Below are 14016 nucleotides of genomic sequence, written 5' to 3'. Positions count from 1 at the left end.
TCCCACTACCCAAGACAAAATACGACAAAACTCAAACCGAGTCTGAGCGAGGCTGGCCCAGTTCCCAGCAGTGAGCGGCGGCGGCTTCTCCTGGGTGTTCAGCGCCCCACCAGCATTAGGGGGAAGCTGGGCCGGGTGGCCTGGGGCCAGCCCGTCACCCCGCCCTCCCACCGTGCAGCCATGAAGAACGCCACGTTCCAGATCACGCCCGACGCGATCAAGGAGAGTGAGAGCATCCAGCTGGGGCAGGACCTGAAGCTGTCGTGCCACGTGGATGCGGTGCCCCAGGAGAAGGTGGCCTACCAGTGGTTCAAGAACGGCAAGCCGGCGCGTATGTCCAAGAGGCTGCTGGTGACCCGCAACGACCCCGAGCTGCCCGCCGTCACCAGCAGCCTGGAGCTCATCGACCTGCACTTCAGCGACTACGGCACCTACCTGTGCGTGGCTTCCTTCCCGGGGGCGCCCGTGCCCGACCTCAGCGTCGAGGTCAACATCTCCTCCGAGACAGGTGGGCAGCTGCCGGGCGCGGGGGAGATGCGGCGCGCGGCTTGGGGGGGCAGAGCGAGCCACAGGGCGTCGGGGCGCTCGGCCCTGCAGTAGAGCGGCAGGAACACCCCGCTCTGCCCTCATGGCGCTTAGGAGGAAGGGAAACATTTTTTCATAGTTTTACAAATAAATACTTCCCTGCAAACGGTGATTCGGGAGGTCTAGAATTTCCTAGGATAGAATGTTTTGTCCTGAGGTTTGAGGGAGGGTCAGGAGTTTACTAGGCAAAGGAGAGCCAGGCAGGGGTGGGGGAGAGCAGAGGGCCGAGGAGGGCAGCAAGGTGCATCGGCCACCCATGAGCCGGGAGGTGGGCAGGGCCAGCCGGCCGCCCTGTAGGCCGACCCTTTGCTAGGGTTGCACAGAGAGCGGCTTCAACAGAGATGTGTTTCTCACGGGGCTGGAGGCAGAGTCAGACCAGGCGATTGGCAGTACTGGTCCTTCTGGGGTCTTCTCAGCTCGGACACGAGTTTCTTCTCTCTTCATATGGTCTTTTTTATGTGCGTGTCTGTGTCCTCCTCTTCCCCCCTTATAAGACACCTGGGTCAGGGAGGAGCCACCCCCCAGTCCTTGGGGATTGAACCCAGGGGCATCCTACCTCTGAGCCCCACCTGCCCCCAGCCATTTTTACCAGAGGCTAGCCAAGTTGTCAAGGCTGGCCATGAACCAGAGATCCTCCTGTCCCAGCCTCCCAAGCACTGGAATGACAGGTCTCCGCCACGTGCCTGGTTCTTCATTCCTTCCTTAAAGGCAAATACAGTCACATTCTGAGCAACTGGGTACCAAGACTTCAAAATATGAGCCCATAACAAGCCACGGAAAGCTTGGGTCATTGGTCCAATAATAAGAAAATAACAACGAGATGATTGCTGACATTTATTGTTTATTATGTGTCCTGATTATTTTATATTGTATAACTTTTGTGATTTACCTTATGGGTAGCAGTTCACCTCAGTTTACAGTTGAAGAAACGTGGGCTCAGCAAGCGTTAGAAAGCACCAGGCGCACACTTGCAATCCCAGCACTGGGGAGGCTGAGAGCGGAGGGTCGCAGGTTCACGGCCGGCCTCAGCTACTTAGTGAGGCCCTGCTTCCAAATAAAAAGTAAAATAAGGCTGAGGGTGCAGCTCAGAGGTGGAATGCCCCTGGGTACAATCTCCAGTACCACACACACAAAAAAAAAGAAAAGAAAAAGAAAAGTGGAGAGGCTTAGCTGAGGTCACTCGCCAGCGCGGTGGAGCAGGGCTCAGAGCCTGGTGGTCTGACTTCAGCGCGGGCTCCCGGCCCCTCGGCAGCATCCACACGAGAATGCCTGCTTCAGAGGGAGCTCTGGGGGGTCTCCAGGGCCTTGTCTCGGCCCCAGCGCCTCCTACCGGAAGCGGGCTGACCTTGGCCAGCTAAGCTTGTGACCAGATGCAGAGATGAGGCCCCACCACGATGCGCCTTTCCTCCTTCGGCTCTCTGGCCCGGTCTCTCTGCGGAAGGTTAGACCAGGTGGCTCCAGAGACCCCCCCCCCCTGACCTGGGCACCAGGGGAGAGCCCGCACGGCTGGCGAGGTCAGGAGAGGCTCCTGGGAGGGGCCTGGGCCTCAGGAGAGGACCAGAACGCCGCGGCTCCCACAGGCTCCTCTTGTGAACTGGACCACAGCTCCTTCCACCGAGCTCTGCCTGGTGGGACAAAGGCATGGGGGCCAAGCCCTGGAAATACAGCCAGGAAGTAGGGGAGCCGTCATCAGCATCCTGGGGGCACTAGAGGCACCAGGCTGCCGGGGGGGATCAGGAGGCTTCTCAGAGGAGGTGTGTCCGATGTGAGCTTTGGGGGGAGCCTTGGAATTTGCCAATCAGGGTGATAGGACAGGAAAAGTCTCAAGAGGCAGAAAGAATGCGGGGATTCCCCCAAGTGAGGAGACTTGTGTCCAGGGAAGGTGGACCCTAGCTGGCGTGGTGGTGCACGCCTGTGACCCTAATACTTGGGAGGCTGAGATAGGAGGGTCACAGGTTTGAGGACAGCATCAGCAACCTAGTGAGACCCTGTTTCAAAACAAAAAATAAAAAGGGGTGCAGGTGGAGCTGAGAGGTAGACCGCCTCTGGGTTCAATCCCCAGTACAAAAAAAAAATACCCTACACGGGGGACACAGAGGGAAGCCGAGAAGGCTGGGGTGGCAGAGGTGGAGTCTGAGGGTCTTGTTTGCAGAGGAGAGGATGTATGCTTTACCCCCGGGGCACAGCTGTGGGCTGGGAGGCAGAGATGCTGTTAGCGTGTGTGTGTGCGCGCGCGTGTGCGCGTGTGTGCACACACGTGGCCGGAGGGCCGGGAACGGGATGTTTCAGATGTGAGGAAGAGGCTCTGGATGTTGCCTGGGGCATGCATGCTTTTAAAGAGCCCCTGGAAAGGGAATGATTTAGACCTGGGGAAATACACAGAGAGCTGCAGAGCTGAAGCCGCCCGACGCGTGGCAGGTAGATAAACGCTGACGGGGTGCGGCTTGTGCTAAGGGGGCACCTGGGCCGGAGCGGGCCTCCTAGAGTTCTTACGAATGCCCTTTGTTTAAGGCTTAATGATAAAGCGCAAGGTGCCTTTTAATTGCTCCATGGCGTAGCAGGTGAGACCCGGAAGATTCCTCACAAGGCCCAGGAGGCAGAGCGCCGGCCTGGATTAGGTTCACCCGTGTCTAACAAGACCTCTACTGGTAGCCTGGGCTGGAGGCCTGTTTGGACCCCAGCACCTCAGGGAAGAGCCAACCTAGATGTGCATGGCCGCCTCCCGCGGGAGCGCGCTTGGCGAGCAGTTGGTGCCGCTGCGGTGGCCGAGGCTCCAGCCTCCACCTGGCCTGCCTGCCACCTCGGGGGTACGCCCCCTCCCGCCCACGGTCACTGTTCAGCAGCAGCCAGGGACCTGACTGTGGCCTGCAGGGAGGAGGAAGGTGGCCATCACCTTCCCCTCCCCCTCTTCCTCCTCCTCCGGTACCTGAGACTGAACCCAGGGGCATTCTCCTTCCAAGAAACACCCCCAGCCCTGTTTTATTTATTTTGAAACAGGGTCTCAGAGGTTGCTGGGAGTCTTGTTAAATTGCTGAGGCTGGTTTCCTGTGATCTCCTTTCTTGGCCTCCCGAGGTCTGGGATTCCAGGTGTGCACCACCACGCAGGGCTCAGCCTCTTTTGAAAAGGCCTTTATTTTCCTTCATCCCACACTGGCCAGATTTTTTTTCCTTTGGTGGTACTGGGGTTCCTGGAAACCCTTATACCTCCAGGCTACACTCCCAGACCTATTTTATATTTTTATTTGGAAACAGGGTCTCAAGCCAGTGAGGCTGGGTTCGAACCTGCACGATCCATTCCTGTCTCTGCCTCCCAAGCGTGGGGATTACAAATGTGTGCCACCACGCCCGGCCACTGGCCAGAATTTGATCATGTAGCCCAAGTAGCCTAGGCAAGGTGTTGTCCTTATTCCTGTGGAAAAACAAGCATCTGCTTCCCACACGAAGAGTCATCTGAAGACCTCCCTGGGCCCATCCCATTCCACTTGAAACAAATTGAAATGCACCCATGCATTTTATCATTAAATATCAAGGGCAAGGATGCCGGGGGGATAGACTAGCAGTCGGCGATAACACTTCAGACACGAAATGAATTAAAAGCAAATTAAAATGCATTTTATCATTAAATATTTTATCATTAAAAATGAAGGGTGAGGATGGGGGACAGACTAGTGGTCCGCGATCACACTTCTGACGAGGAAAGGCAGAGGCCTTAAACTAGTGCAAGCCTGGGGTTAGGAGAAAGGGGTCTGAGAGAAGATGTAGTAGGAATGCATGTGGAGAGCCGGGCGTGGGGCGCACACTTGTACTCCCATCACTCGGGAGGCTGAGACAGGAGGATGGCCAGCCTCAGCTACTTAGTGAGGCCCTCTGCAACCCAGTGAGACCCTGTTGCAAAATTAAGAATAAAAACTAGGGCTGGGGGCTTAGCGCAGAGGTAGAATGCCCTGGGTTCAACCCCCAGCACAAGAAAGAAAGAAAGGGAAGGGAGGAAGGAGGAAGGCTCGCGTGAAGGCTGAGTGCTCCCGGCGGGGGAAGGCTGCTGGGGCTGGGGAGGTCTGCCCGGCGGAGGGAGGGCAGACTAACGCCCTGGCCCTCCGCAGTGCCGCCGGCCATCAGCGTCCCCAAGGGCAGGGCGGTGGTGACGGTGCGCGAGGGCGCGGCCGCCGAGCTGCAGTGCGAGGTGCGAGGCAAGCCGCGGCCGCCCGTGCTCTGGTCGCGCGTGGACAAGGAGGCCGCCCTGCTGCCCTCGGGGCTGGCCCTGGAGGAGACCCCCGACGGGAGGCTGCGGCTGGAGCGCGTGAGCCGCGACATGGGCGGCACCTACCGCTGCCAGACGGCGCGCTACAACGGCTTCAACGTGCGGCCGCGCGAGGCCCAGGTGCAGCTGGTCGTGCAGTGTGAGTGCCCATGGCGCCGCGGTCTGCGGCCCTGCCCACGCGCCCAGCCAGGGGCACGGCCCGGGGACCCGGACACGTCCGACCCGGGTCTCACTGCGTTGCAGAGCCCTCCCCAAGTAGCGGAGGCTGCCCTGGAAGCGCCACCCTCCTGCCTCAGCCTCGCTAATGCTGGGAGTACAAGCGTGCGCCACCACGGGGGGGGGGGTGTTTTAATCCATGCACTCCCGTTGCCTTCTGCAGCTGAGGATATAGGCCCTAATATCCCCGCCCTACCCTCTTAGCAAATGGGGGGGGGGCGGCACAGAGAAGTAACCTGCCCCAAACCGCAGCCAGGGAGGTGGCCTCTGGACCCACCACCGCCTGGCTGGCCCGGCGTGGGGAGGGCCCTGGCGGGGTGGTGGCCTGGGGGCCGCCCAGGGGCCCCGCTGACGCGCCCCGCCCCCCAGACCCGCCCGAGGTGGAGCCCGGCTCGCAGGACGTGCGCCAGGCGCTGGGCCGGCCGGTGCAGCTGCGCTGCTCGCTCCTGCGGGGCGGCCCCCAGCGCATCGCCTCGGCCGTGTGGCGCTTCAAGGGGCAGCTGCTGCCGCCGCCGCCGGGGGTCCCCGCCGCCGCCGAGGCCGCGGACCACGCCGAGCTGCGCCTGGACGCCCTGACCCGCGACAGCAGCGGCCCCTACGAGTGCACGGTCTCCAACGACGTGGGCTCGGCCGCCTGCCTCTTCCAGGTCTCGGGTGAGCGTCCCGTCGACCCCGCCACGCCCGCGGGGAGCCCACCGGTGCGGAAGCCCCTCTGCACCCCAGGCAGGAGCCGGGTACTGACCCCGCCGCCCTTCGGACACTCCGCGCACGCCCCTCTAGGTCCGGCCCTCCCCGCTCTAGCCCCGCCTGCCCTGCCCTAGGCCCCGCCTCTTTCATGGCCTCTTACAGCCACGCCCCTCTAAGCCCAGCCCCCACCTGCTCCGTGGTCCCGCCCACACAACGCCAGGCTCCACCCCCTGCAGCCTCATCCAATCCCAGCTCTGCTTCCGTCCCTGGAACCCCGCCCACCAAACCGGGCGGGACCGTCTCAGGACCTCCTTTCCTGTCCCTCGGCCTCCAGGGCCGCTGCTTAGAAGCGGGAAGGGGCCGGGAAGGGGCCCCCCACCCCCCACCCTCAGCAGCTTCTCCGGGTGTGAGGGTGATGATGCTGGGCCGGCCAGCCGCCACACTTAGAGGTGCAGGTGTTTGGTGCCCAGAAACCCTCTCAGCCCCAGCTATACATCAAATCAGTCTAGGAGGGGTCAGAAATGGCTTTGGAGAGGGCTCAGGGGGACACAGAGGACCACCGCGGCTGCCAACTATACCCCTCCCCCTGCTTGAAGCCCGCACTCCCTGGAGGGGAGCCACAGGCTGCCTGCCCCTCTCCACTGCACCCCGGGTTTCCAAGCAACCCCAGCTGGCCGCAGTCCTCCGCCCAGCAGCAGCCCCCCACTCAGCACTGCCAGCCAGAGGCCCCGTGACATCCTGGCCTCCCACTGTCCCCGCACTCCCACGCCCCGCCTCTCCCCGTTTCCTCTTCCTGGCCTCTCAACCCTTCTCTCTGTCTTCCCCAATCCTCCCTGACGCTCCTTCCCTGTGCCCCCAACTCTCCCCTTCTCTTTCTCTCCACCTTCCCTCTCTGTTGCCACCAATCCGGTCTCCATCTCCACCTTCTAACCCCTCACTCTCTCTCCCCCAATCCCGCCACCCCCTCTCCTCACAACACCCTGTCCCTCTGCCCACACCCTCCGGTGTCCCCCCTCCCTGTCTTCCCCATGGCCCGCCCGCTCCCCGCCCTCCTAGCCAAGGCCTACAGCCCGGAGTTTTACTTCGACACCCCCAACCCCACCCGCAGCCACAAGCTGTCCAAGAACTACTCCTACGTGCTGCAGTGGACGCAGAGGGAGCCGGACGCCGTCGACCCTGTGCTCAACTACAGACTCAGTGTCCGCCAGGTGGGCACACGGGCCAGGCGGGCCGGAGATGCCGAGACAGATAGGCGTGTGCACGCCGACCCTCTAGGCGGCTCTGGGGAGCCGGGAAAACGTGTTCTGTTGGCAGTAGCAGGAGCCGGAGCCTCCAGGCACTGCCCGTCCAGCCGCGGCACGGCCTAGGAGCTGGGCCAGCCTGGTGGGGCTCATGGGGGAGTCAGCTGTGCTCACCGGGGCCTCTACCTTGCAAGGCCAGATCCCTGCAGCCCCGCACCCAGTCTAATTCCAGGGGCTTCTGCCTAGCTTGGGAAGCAGTGGTTCTGGGGCACCGCCAGGTGGGAATCCAGCCTTGAACGAGCGTGGTCAAGCTTGTATCTCTTTGGCTTTGTTTTCTTATTTGTAAAAGCAGGGGTGTTTTTAATAATGTGTTTCTTAGGATTGCTATTGGGAGTTGGATTAATTAATAAGGACCAAACCCTTAGCACAGTGCCCAACACACATCAATTGTTCAATCCCCGACAGTCCTGGTGGAGGACCCAGGAGGGCGATTGTGCCCTCTTGCAGAAGAGGGAAGCGAGGGTCTCCTTCCCCAGGCCTTTGCTCCTCCCGCCCCTCGCCCACCCTCCCGCCAAGTCCTGCAGGGCCTGGGCTGCCGGGCATCTGGGGCCTCCCTGTGTCCACAGTTGAACCAGCACAACGCCGTGGTCAAGGCCATCCCGGTGCGGCGTGTGGAGAAGGGGCAGCTGCTGGAGTACTTGCTCACTGACCTCCGCGTGCCCCACAGCTACGAGGTCCGCCTCACCCCCTACACCACCTTCGGGGCTGGCGACGTGGCTTCCCGCACCATCCACTACACAGAGCGTAGGTGACAGGGCAGCGGTGGGGCGGCAGCCCTCGGGCGGGGACTGCTGTGACTCCCCTTGTGACCCTGGCTGCCCCTTCCCGGGCGCAGGTGAACAGGCGCAGGTGACGGGGCGGCGGTGGGGCGGGGAGTCCTGTGGCTCCCCTGTGACCCTGGCTGCCCCTTCCCGGGCGCAGGTGACACGGGCGGCAGTGGGGCGGGCAGCCCATCTCGGGCCGGGGACTGCTGTGACTCCCTTGTGACCCTGGCTGCCCCTCCCAGGGGCAGGTGACAGGGGCGGTGGTGGGGTTGGGGCGGGCAGCCGTTGGGGGGGGGCGGGGACTCCTGTGACTCCCCTGTGACCCTGGCTGCCCCTCCCGGGCACAGGTGACGGGGGGGGGGGGCAGCCATCGGGCGGGGACTCCTGTGACCCTGGCTGCCCCTTCCCGGGCGCAGGTGATGCGGGCGGCGATGGGTGGCGATGGGCGGTGGGGCGGGCAGCCGTCGGGCGGGGACTCCTGTGGCTCCCCTGTGACCCTGGCTGCCCCTCCCGGGCGCAGGCACCCCTGCACAGCCCCACACTCCGTTCTGATTTGCTTCCCTTGCTTTCTCAGCCATCAACTCTCCCAATCTGTCAGGTGAGACCCTTGCGCCCTGTGACCTCTCCTTCCCTGTAGGGAAGCGGAGCTCCTGCTGGGAGAAAGGGAGGCCCCTGGGGAGACGCCCAGAGAGAAAACAGCTTCTTCCCGTGTTGCCAGGCATTCTGGACTTACAGTCTGGGTGGTGATGGGGGAAAACAGGAGGAGGCGGGCTCACCCCCCCCCCCCGTGCCTGGGCAGGGACCCTAAGCCGCGGCCCATGGACCCCGCAGGGTCTGCGTGCAGAACCTGGAGGGGCTACTGTCATTTCTTGACTTTCCCCGACGTCTTGTGGAAATTCAGCACCTTTCAGTGATGGATGTTGGCCACAAACCACAGTAGCACAGTCGGTACCATGACTGTCACCAGCAGAAAGCCGATGTCCTGTCACCTATGGTTGTTAACAGACACCTCTAAATATCATTACATTCACTGGTATTTAAAAACCACAGCGATCATTAGCCCCAACAAGAGATTTTGTATTTAATTAGACAATAAACAGGCCCAGTTACTATATAACAAATTATAAAAAATGTTTTGACGGCTTTATTTCAATATAATTGATTTCCTTTGGATCACACGCACTGCGTTTCATGTGTCTACTGTCATTATTTTGGGGTGGGAGCTGTAGGCCTGGCTGCCTGGCCTTCGAGCCCTGAAGCCCCGGCCCCTAGCTCAGGGGTGCAAGGCCGGGAAGGGCGGCCCCTCCCGTCTCACCCCACCCTCCATACAGACAACACCTGCCACTTTGAAGACGTGAAGATCTGCGGCTACACCCAGGACCTCACCGACAACTTTGACTGGACGCGGCAGAACGCACTGACCCAGAACCCCAAGCGCTCCCCCAACACTGGCCCCCCCATGGACATCAGCGGCACCCCTGAGGGTGAGGATGGAGGACCCTGCAGCAGGGCGGAGGCGCAGAGGGCGCGGGCCAGGCCCGGCTCAGGGAGCCCCAGTCTGAGGGAGCATAGCCCCGTCCTTGGGGAGCCTGAGGGGGACAGATCTCCGCCCTGACTAAGGAGCAGGAAGAAGTGGCCAGGAGCTCAGGACTCGTGGGCTCCGGCCAGGCTGCTCTGGGCAAGACAGGGCGCTGGAGGGTGGGCAGAGAGGGCTGGGCCGGCGACGGAGGGGGAGCTGCATCTCCTTCCCCGCAGGTTACTACATGTTCATTGAGACCTCGAGGCCGCGGGAGCTGGGGGACCGCGCCAGGCTGGTGAGCCCCCTCTACAATGCCAGCGCCAAGTTCTACTGCGTGTCTTTCTTCTACCACATGTACGGGAAGCACATCGGTGAGTCCGACCCGCCGTCCCGAGCGTGTGCCCAGGGGGAGGGCAGGGCCGCTGGGCGCCAGAGCTTCCGCCCTGGTCCTTGGCGGGGTGTAGTCTGTAGGTTGGCCAGGGAAGGCAGAGGCCAGCTGCCTGAGGTTGGAGATGATCATGATCGGGGCTTCCAGAGTATCTTCAAGATAAGAGGCCCCGGCAGAGCCAGGCCTGTAATCCCAGGACCTGGGAGGCTGAGGGAGGAGGATGGCAGGTTCAAGGCTGACCTCAGCAACCTAGTGAGCCCACGTTGCAAAATGAAAAATAAAAAGATCTGAGGAGTACGGTTGAGTGGTAGGGCACCCCTGGGTTCAATCCCCAGGACCTCAAAAGGAAGAGAGAGAGAGAGAGAGAGAGAGAGAGAGAGAGAGAGAGAGAGAGAGGGGAAAGGCAGGCGGAAGGCTGAGTAGGACAGGCGGGCTGGACAGAAGCTCTGCAGAAGCCGCAGGATGCCACACTGGCGGATACAGTGCCTCCCACGGTGCCAGGCGACGGCCTTATGACTCAGAGATTAACACCTACCCGGGACCACACAGAACAACAACCCAGGCCTGTGTGGCTTCGCCAGTCCTGAGCTGCAGGACTGGAGGGTGCTTCTGTAGGGATGTGAGAGGAGGTCGAGCTCCCAGGGAGGGGCTGTGCTTGAGGCCCGCCCTTGGGGGACACCACTGCGGAGCCAGTCATCCTGGGCCACCTAAGGCCTGCAGGGGGGAGAGGACGTACCCTCCCCCTCGGTACCTACAGCCAAGGGAGACACGCTGGGCCCAGACAGCTGGTAACAGGGAGGCCTGACCGGCTCTGGGACACGGCCATGGGGGCTCTGCTGTAGAAATGACAGTTCTTATTTTTGTGTGTGTATTCATGGAAAAGTAATAAATTTCACCTGGTTGAGAAGGTTCAAAAGAGGCAAAATGAGACACCCACCCCATGGCAGCCCTTTTGCCCCTGGAGCAGAGGCGGCCTTTCCAGAGGCCGCCCACAGGCCAGAGCTGGAGAGCATTTTCAGGAACGCTGAATGCCTGTGGAAGCTGATACACACACACACACACACACACACACACACACACACACACACACTCACACACACTCTTTCCCCCCACCCTCCCATTTTATACACAGTATTCTCTGTTTGTTTGGTTTTTTTTTCTCAATACTGGGGATGGAACCCAGGGGCATTCTACCTCCGAGCTACACCCCCAGCCCTATTTTTATTCTTTATTTTGAAGCAGGGTGTCACTGAGTTGCAAAGGGCCTCACTAAGTAGCTGAGGCTATCTGCGAACCACAATCCTCCTGTCTCCGCCTCCCAAATGCTGGGATGACAAGCGTGCGCCCCCATGGATGGCTTATTTGTTTAATTTCTTAAGGGGTTGAGGGTCTTGGAGTCTGGCTGACTCTTGAGAAGGGCTGTCAGGAAGCCCCTGAGCAGAGGGCACTCTGCAGCAGAAATTTAGCTTTCGTTTGAGCAGTAGAAAAGCTGGCTTCCCCGTCAGGCCCTGGGACCAGGGTGGTGGGGAGAAAAGGTTAGGGCTTGATGCGGGACCCTGGGGCGGCCAAAGCGGTAGGATCTCTGAGCAGGGTGGGAGACGATGGTCCCTTGGGGCTGGTAAGGACCTAAGGACACTGTGCACGGTCCCTGCCTGAGCCACAGTGGAGTATCCTTCCTGCGGAGCACTCCTGGGCCTCCCCGCGGCTGGGGAGGGATGGTTCCTGCTGTCTCGGCCCCTGCTCCCCCCTGCCTGGCAGCGCTGGGCCCCAGCTGTCCCCAGGCCCTGTCTGGCCGCCCTCCTCAGTCCCAGCCAACTGCTTTCATCCTAGGCAGGTAACATTTGGTGGCTCTCCCCGCAGGGGGGGGGGGGTCTGTCTGTCTGGTGTCACAGATGGTGTGGCTTTGTTTGGGGGCCGTGCCATGGCAATGCCAGCCACCCGGCACCGTCTAAGATTGATTCCCCTTCCCACCAAGCCAGGCCTCTGTTGCTGTGGCGGAGGTGGCTGTCGACACAGCCCGGCGCTCTCAGCCAAGCTGCCACCCCTCCTTTCCATTCCGGGGCCCTCAGCACCCCTAGAATTCCAGACCCCGTGGCTGTGGGCAGATGGCTCAGCAGCCCAGGTGAGGGCTTCTGGAATCTCATGCTGAGACCACAGCTGTACGGCATGTGGACTGAGCGCTTACTTTAATTCAACTCTTTACAGAAGCCCTGGGCTGGAAGGGTGCCTTTATTCATCCATAAAACCTACAAATAAGTATCGAAACATTTAACGCCCCTTCCTCTACCTCTGGGAGACACACGCGGCTCTGTTCTTGGGGAGCCCTGCTCTGTGCTTAGATGTGGGTCTCACGGCCCTGGGAAGGGTCCCTCGTCTACGGGGGAGGGTGGCGCGTGGGGTCACCGCCAGGGCGGCATTTGCAAGCCATCCTGATGAACAGAGTGCCTGCCGCTGGCCTCGTCCCGTGGCACCGGGGCATCGCTGACAGGCTGGGGACAGGATGGGGTGTGCGCCTTCTGCTGCAGTGGCGGCGCCCTGGCCGGCCCTCACGCCTGTCTCCTCGCCCGCAGGCTCCCTCAACCTGCTCGTGCGGTCCCGCAGCAAGGGGGCCCTGGACACACACGCGTGGTCGCTCAGCGGCAACAAGGGAAACGTGTGGCAGCAGGCCCACGTGCCCATCAACCCCAGCGGGCCCTTCCAGGTGAGGCTGGGCGGGGCCACCAGGCCCGGGATGGCAGGGAGTGGGCCGGGGGGGCGGGGAGCCGGTGCCAGGCGGGGCCCTAACCCACGCTCTCCTCTCTGACCCACCCAGATTATTTTCGAGGGAGTTCGTGGCTCGGGTTACCTGGGGGATATCGCCATAGACGACGTCACCCTGAAGAGGGGAGAATGTCCCCGGAAGCAGATGGATCCCAATAAAGGTGCACTCGGGGAAGGCGCGGGTGGGCGGCTGTCTGAATGGGTGCCGGGAATGGTGTGTCTGACCCAGGGGCCAGCGAGAAGCCCAGGTCCTGCTCTCCTGTGCCCTTGTCCAGGCACCTGTGTGTGGACCTGCGGCTCCAGGTGTGGCCCCGGGAAGGCCTTTCCAGTATTCACAGCTCCCGCTGCCTGAGGGTTACTGTGTTCAATTCCCACGAGGCCCTCTGCGGTGGCCCAGGCTGCCAGACCCATTTTACAGATAAGGAAACCAAGGTGGCTGATTGCTCTGTCTCAGGGCAGGGACTCTCAGGAGCACTGTGTTTGCAAGTGTGTTTGTGTTTTGGACGACCACCTTCAGGCCCCCCAAAGGGGACCCTCCGGCGGCTGGCCGGCCTGCCTCCCAGAGCTGATGGCCGCCTGTCCCCCCTCTCTCCATCACAGTGGTGGTGATGCGGGGCAGCGGAGCCCCTTGCCGGCCCAGCCCACGGCTCTGGGGGCCCGTGGCCATCCTCCTCCTGGCGTGGCAGAGATGATCAGAGGCCCTCGCCCCGCCCCGGCAACCAAAGTGTCTACATCGTACCAAAGACTGACCCCCGCCCGCCGGGGTGCCAGGGAGGCCGGCTTGCCAGGGAGGGCCCACGTTGACCAGGAGGACGGCACCAAGGCCCTGGAGACGGTCGTTTGACACGCACACTCACACAGAGGTCTATTAAAGCACAAGTTTTTATCCGACCTGCCAGCACCTTCTCCGCGGAGACGGGGACTTGCAGGAAAGGTGCCTGATGCCCCAGGGACCTGGGCGCCACCCAAGCCTCCTCCCGGCTGCGTCTGGTTTCTCTGACTTTCTCTGCTGTCCCTGACTCAAGGCCAGAGTCCGGCTCTGTGTTTGCCACAAGGAGCTGGAAGTGGCTGCTGCTGGAGCCCGCCCCGCCCCGTATGCGCTGGGATCCAGAAGGGGGGAGCAGGGCCTCTGGGCCGGTGGGACTCTGTTCAGAGGCTGATGCGGGGGAGGGGCTGCTGCAGGCACCTCCCAGAGTGAGGGAGGGTGAGTGGTGGAGACCCCAGCCACCCCAGGTCTCCCAGCCCAGCCCCTCAGAAGTGACCCTGCGCAGGGCCTGGGGGGTCTGATGATGGACGCCTCCCCCCCACAGCTGGACTCCTGGGAGCGCAGCCCTCACCCTCCCCTCGCCCCTGCCGACCCAGAGGAGCCAGGCAGCACCAGCTGGGCATTTTCCAGGGCGAGCTTGACTGTGAGAGGGGCAGGGAGAAGCCCTGCTTCTGTTTCTGTGATTTCATGCCCCTGTGTGGGACCCTGGGTCTGGGCACGGAGCCTCCACTCCCCAAGTGTTTGGCACAACCCTGCTCTGGAGAGGAGGGCG

At 61.9% G+C, this 14016-nt stretch overlaps 1 protein-coding gene across 2 annotated transcripts in view; it reads left to right on the top strand.

Moving 5' to 3' along the window:
- Nucleotides 1-13170, top strand: part of MDGA1 (MAM domain containing glycosylphosphatidylinositol anchor 1) — a gene marked incomplete at both ends in the record, with an annotated part of 44341 nt that extends 31171 nt beyond the window's left edge. The window contains 11 exons of one of the 2 annotated variants that reach the window (XM_080710956.1): nt 179-508; nt 4686-4982; nt 5429-5713; nt 6803-6954; nt 7614-7791; nt 8386-8409; nt 9143-9295; nt 9567-9701; nt 12289-12419; nt 12531-12639; nt 13079-13170. In XM_080710956.1, the coding sequence (XP_080567082.1) occupies nt 179-508; nt 4686-4982; nt 5429-5713; nt 6803-6954; nt 7614-7791; nt 8386-8409; nt 9143-9295; nt 9567-9701; nt 12289-12419; nt 12531-12639; nt 13079-13170 (1886 nt within the window). The remainder of the gene's footprint in view (nt 1-178; nt 509-4685; nt 4983-5428; nt 5714-6802; nt 6955-7613; nt 7792-8385; nt 8410-9142; nt 9296-9566; nt 9702-12288; nt 12420-12530; nt 12640-13078) is intronic. The other variant, XM_080710957.1, reaches the window with a different exon arrangement.
- Between the last annotated feature and the right edge of the window lie 846 nt (nt 13171-14016).

The sequence above is a fragment of the Muscardinus avellanarius genome (assembly GCF_963383645.1).
Source record: "Muscardinus avellanarius genome assembly, chromosome: 14".
Classification (NCBI taxonomy): Eukaryota; Metazoa; Chordata; class Mammalia; order Rodentia; family Gliridae; genus Muscardinus; species Muscardinus avellanarius.
Note: the sequence above shows the minus strand (reverse complement) of the source record. Positions and strands in the feature narration are given on the sequence as shown.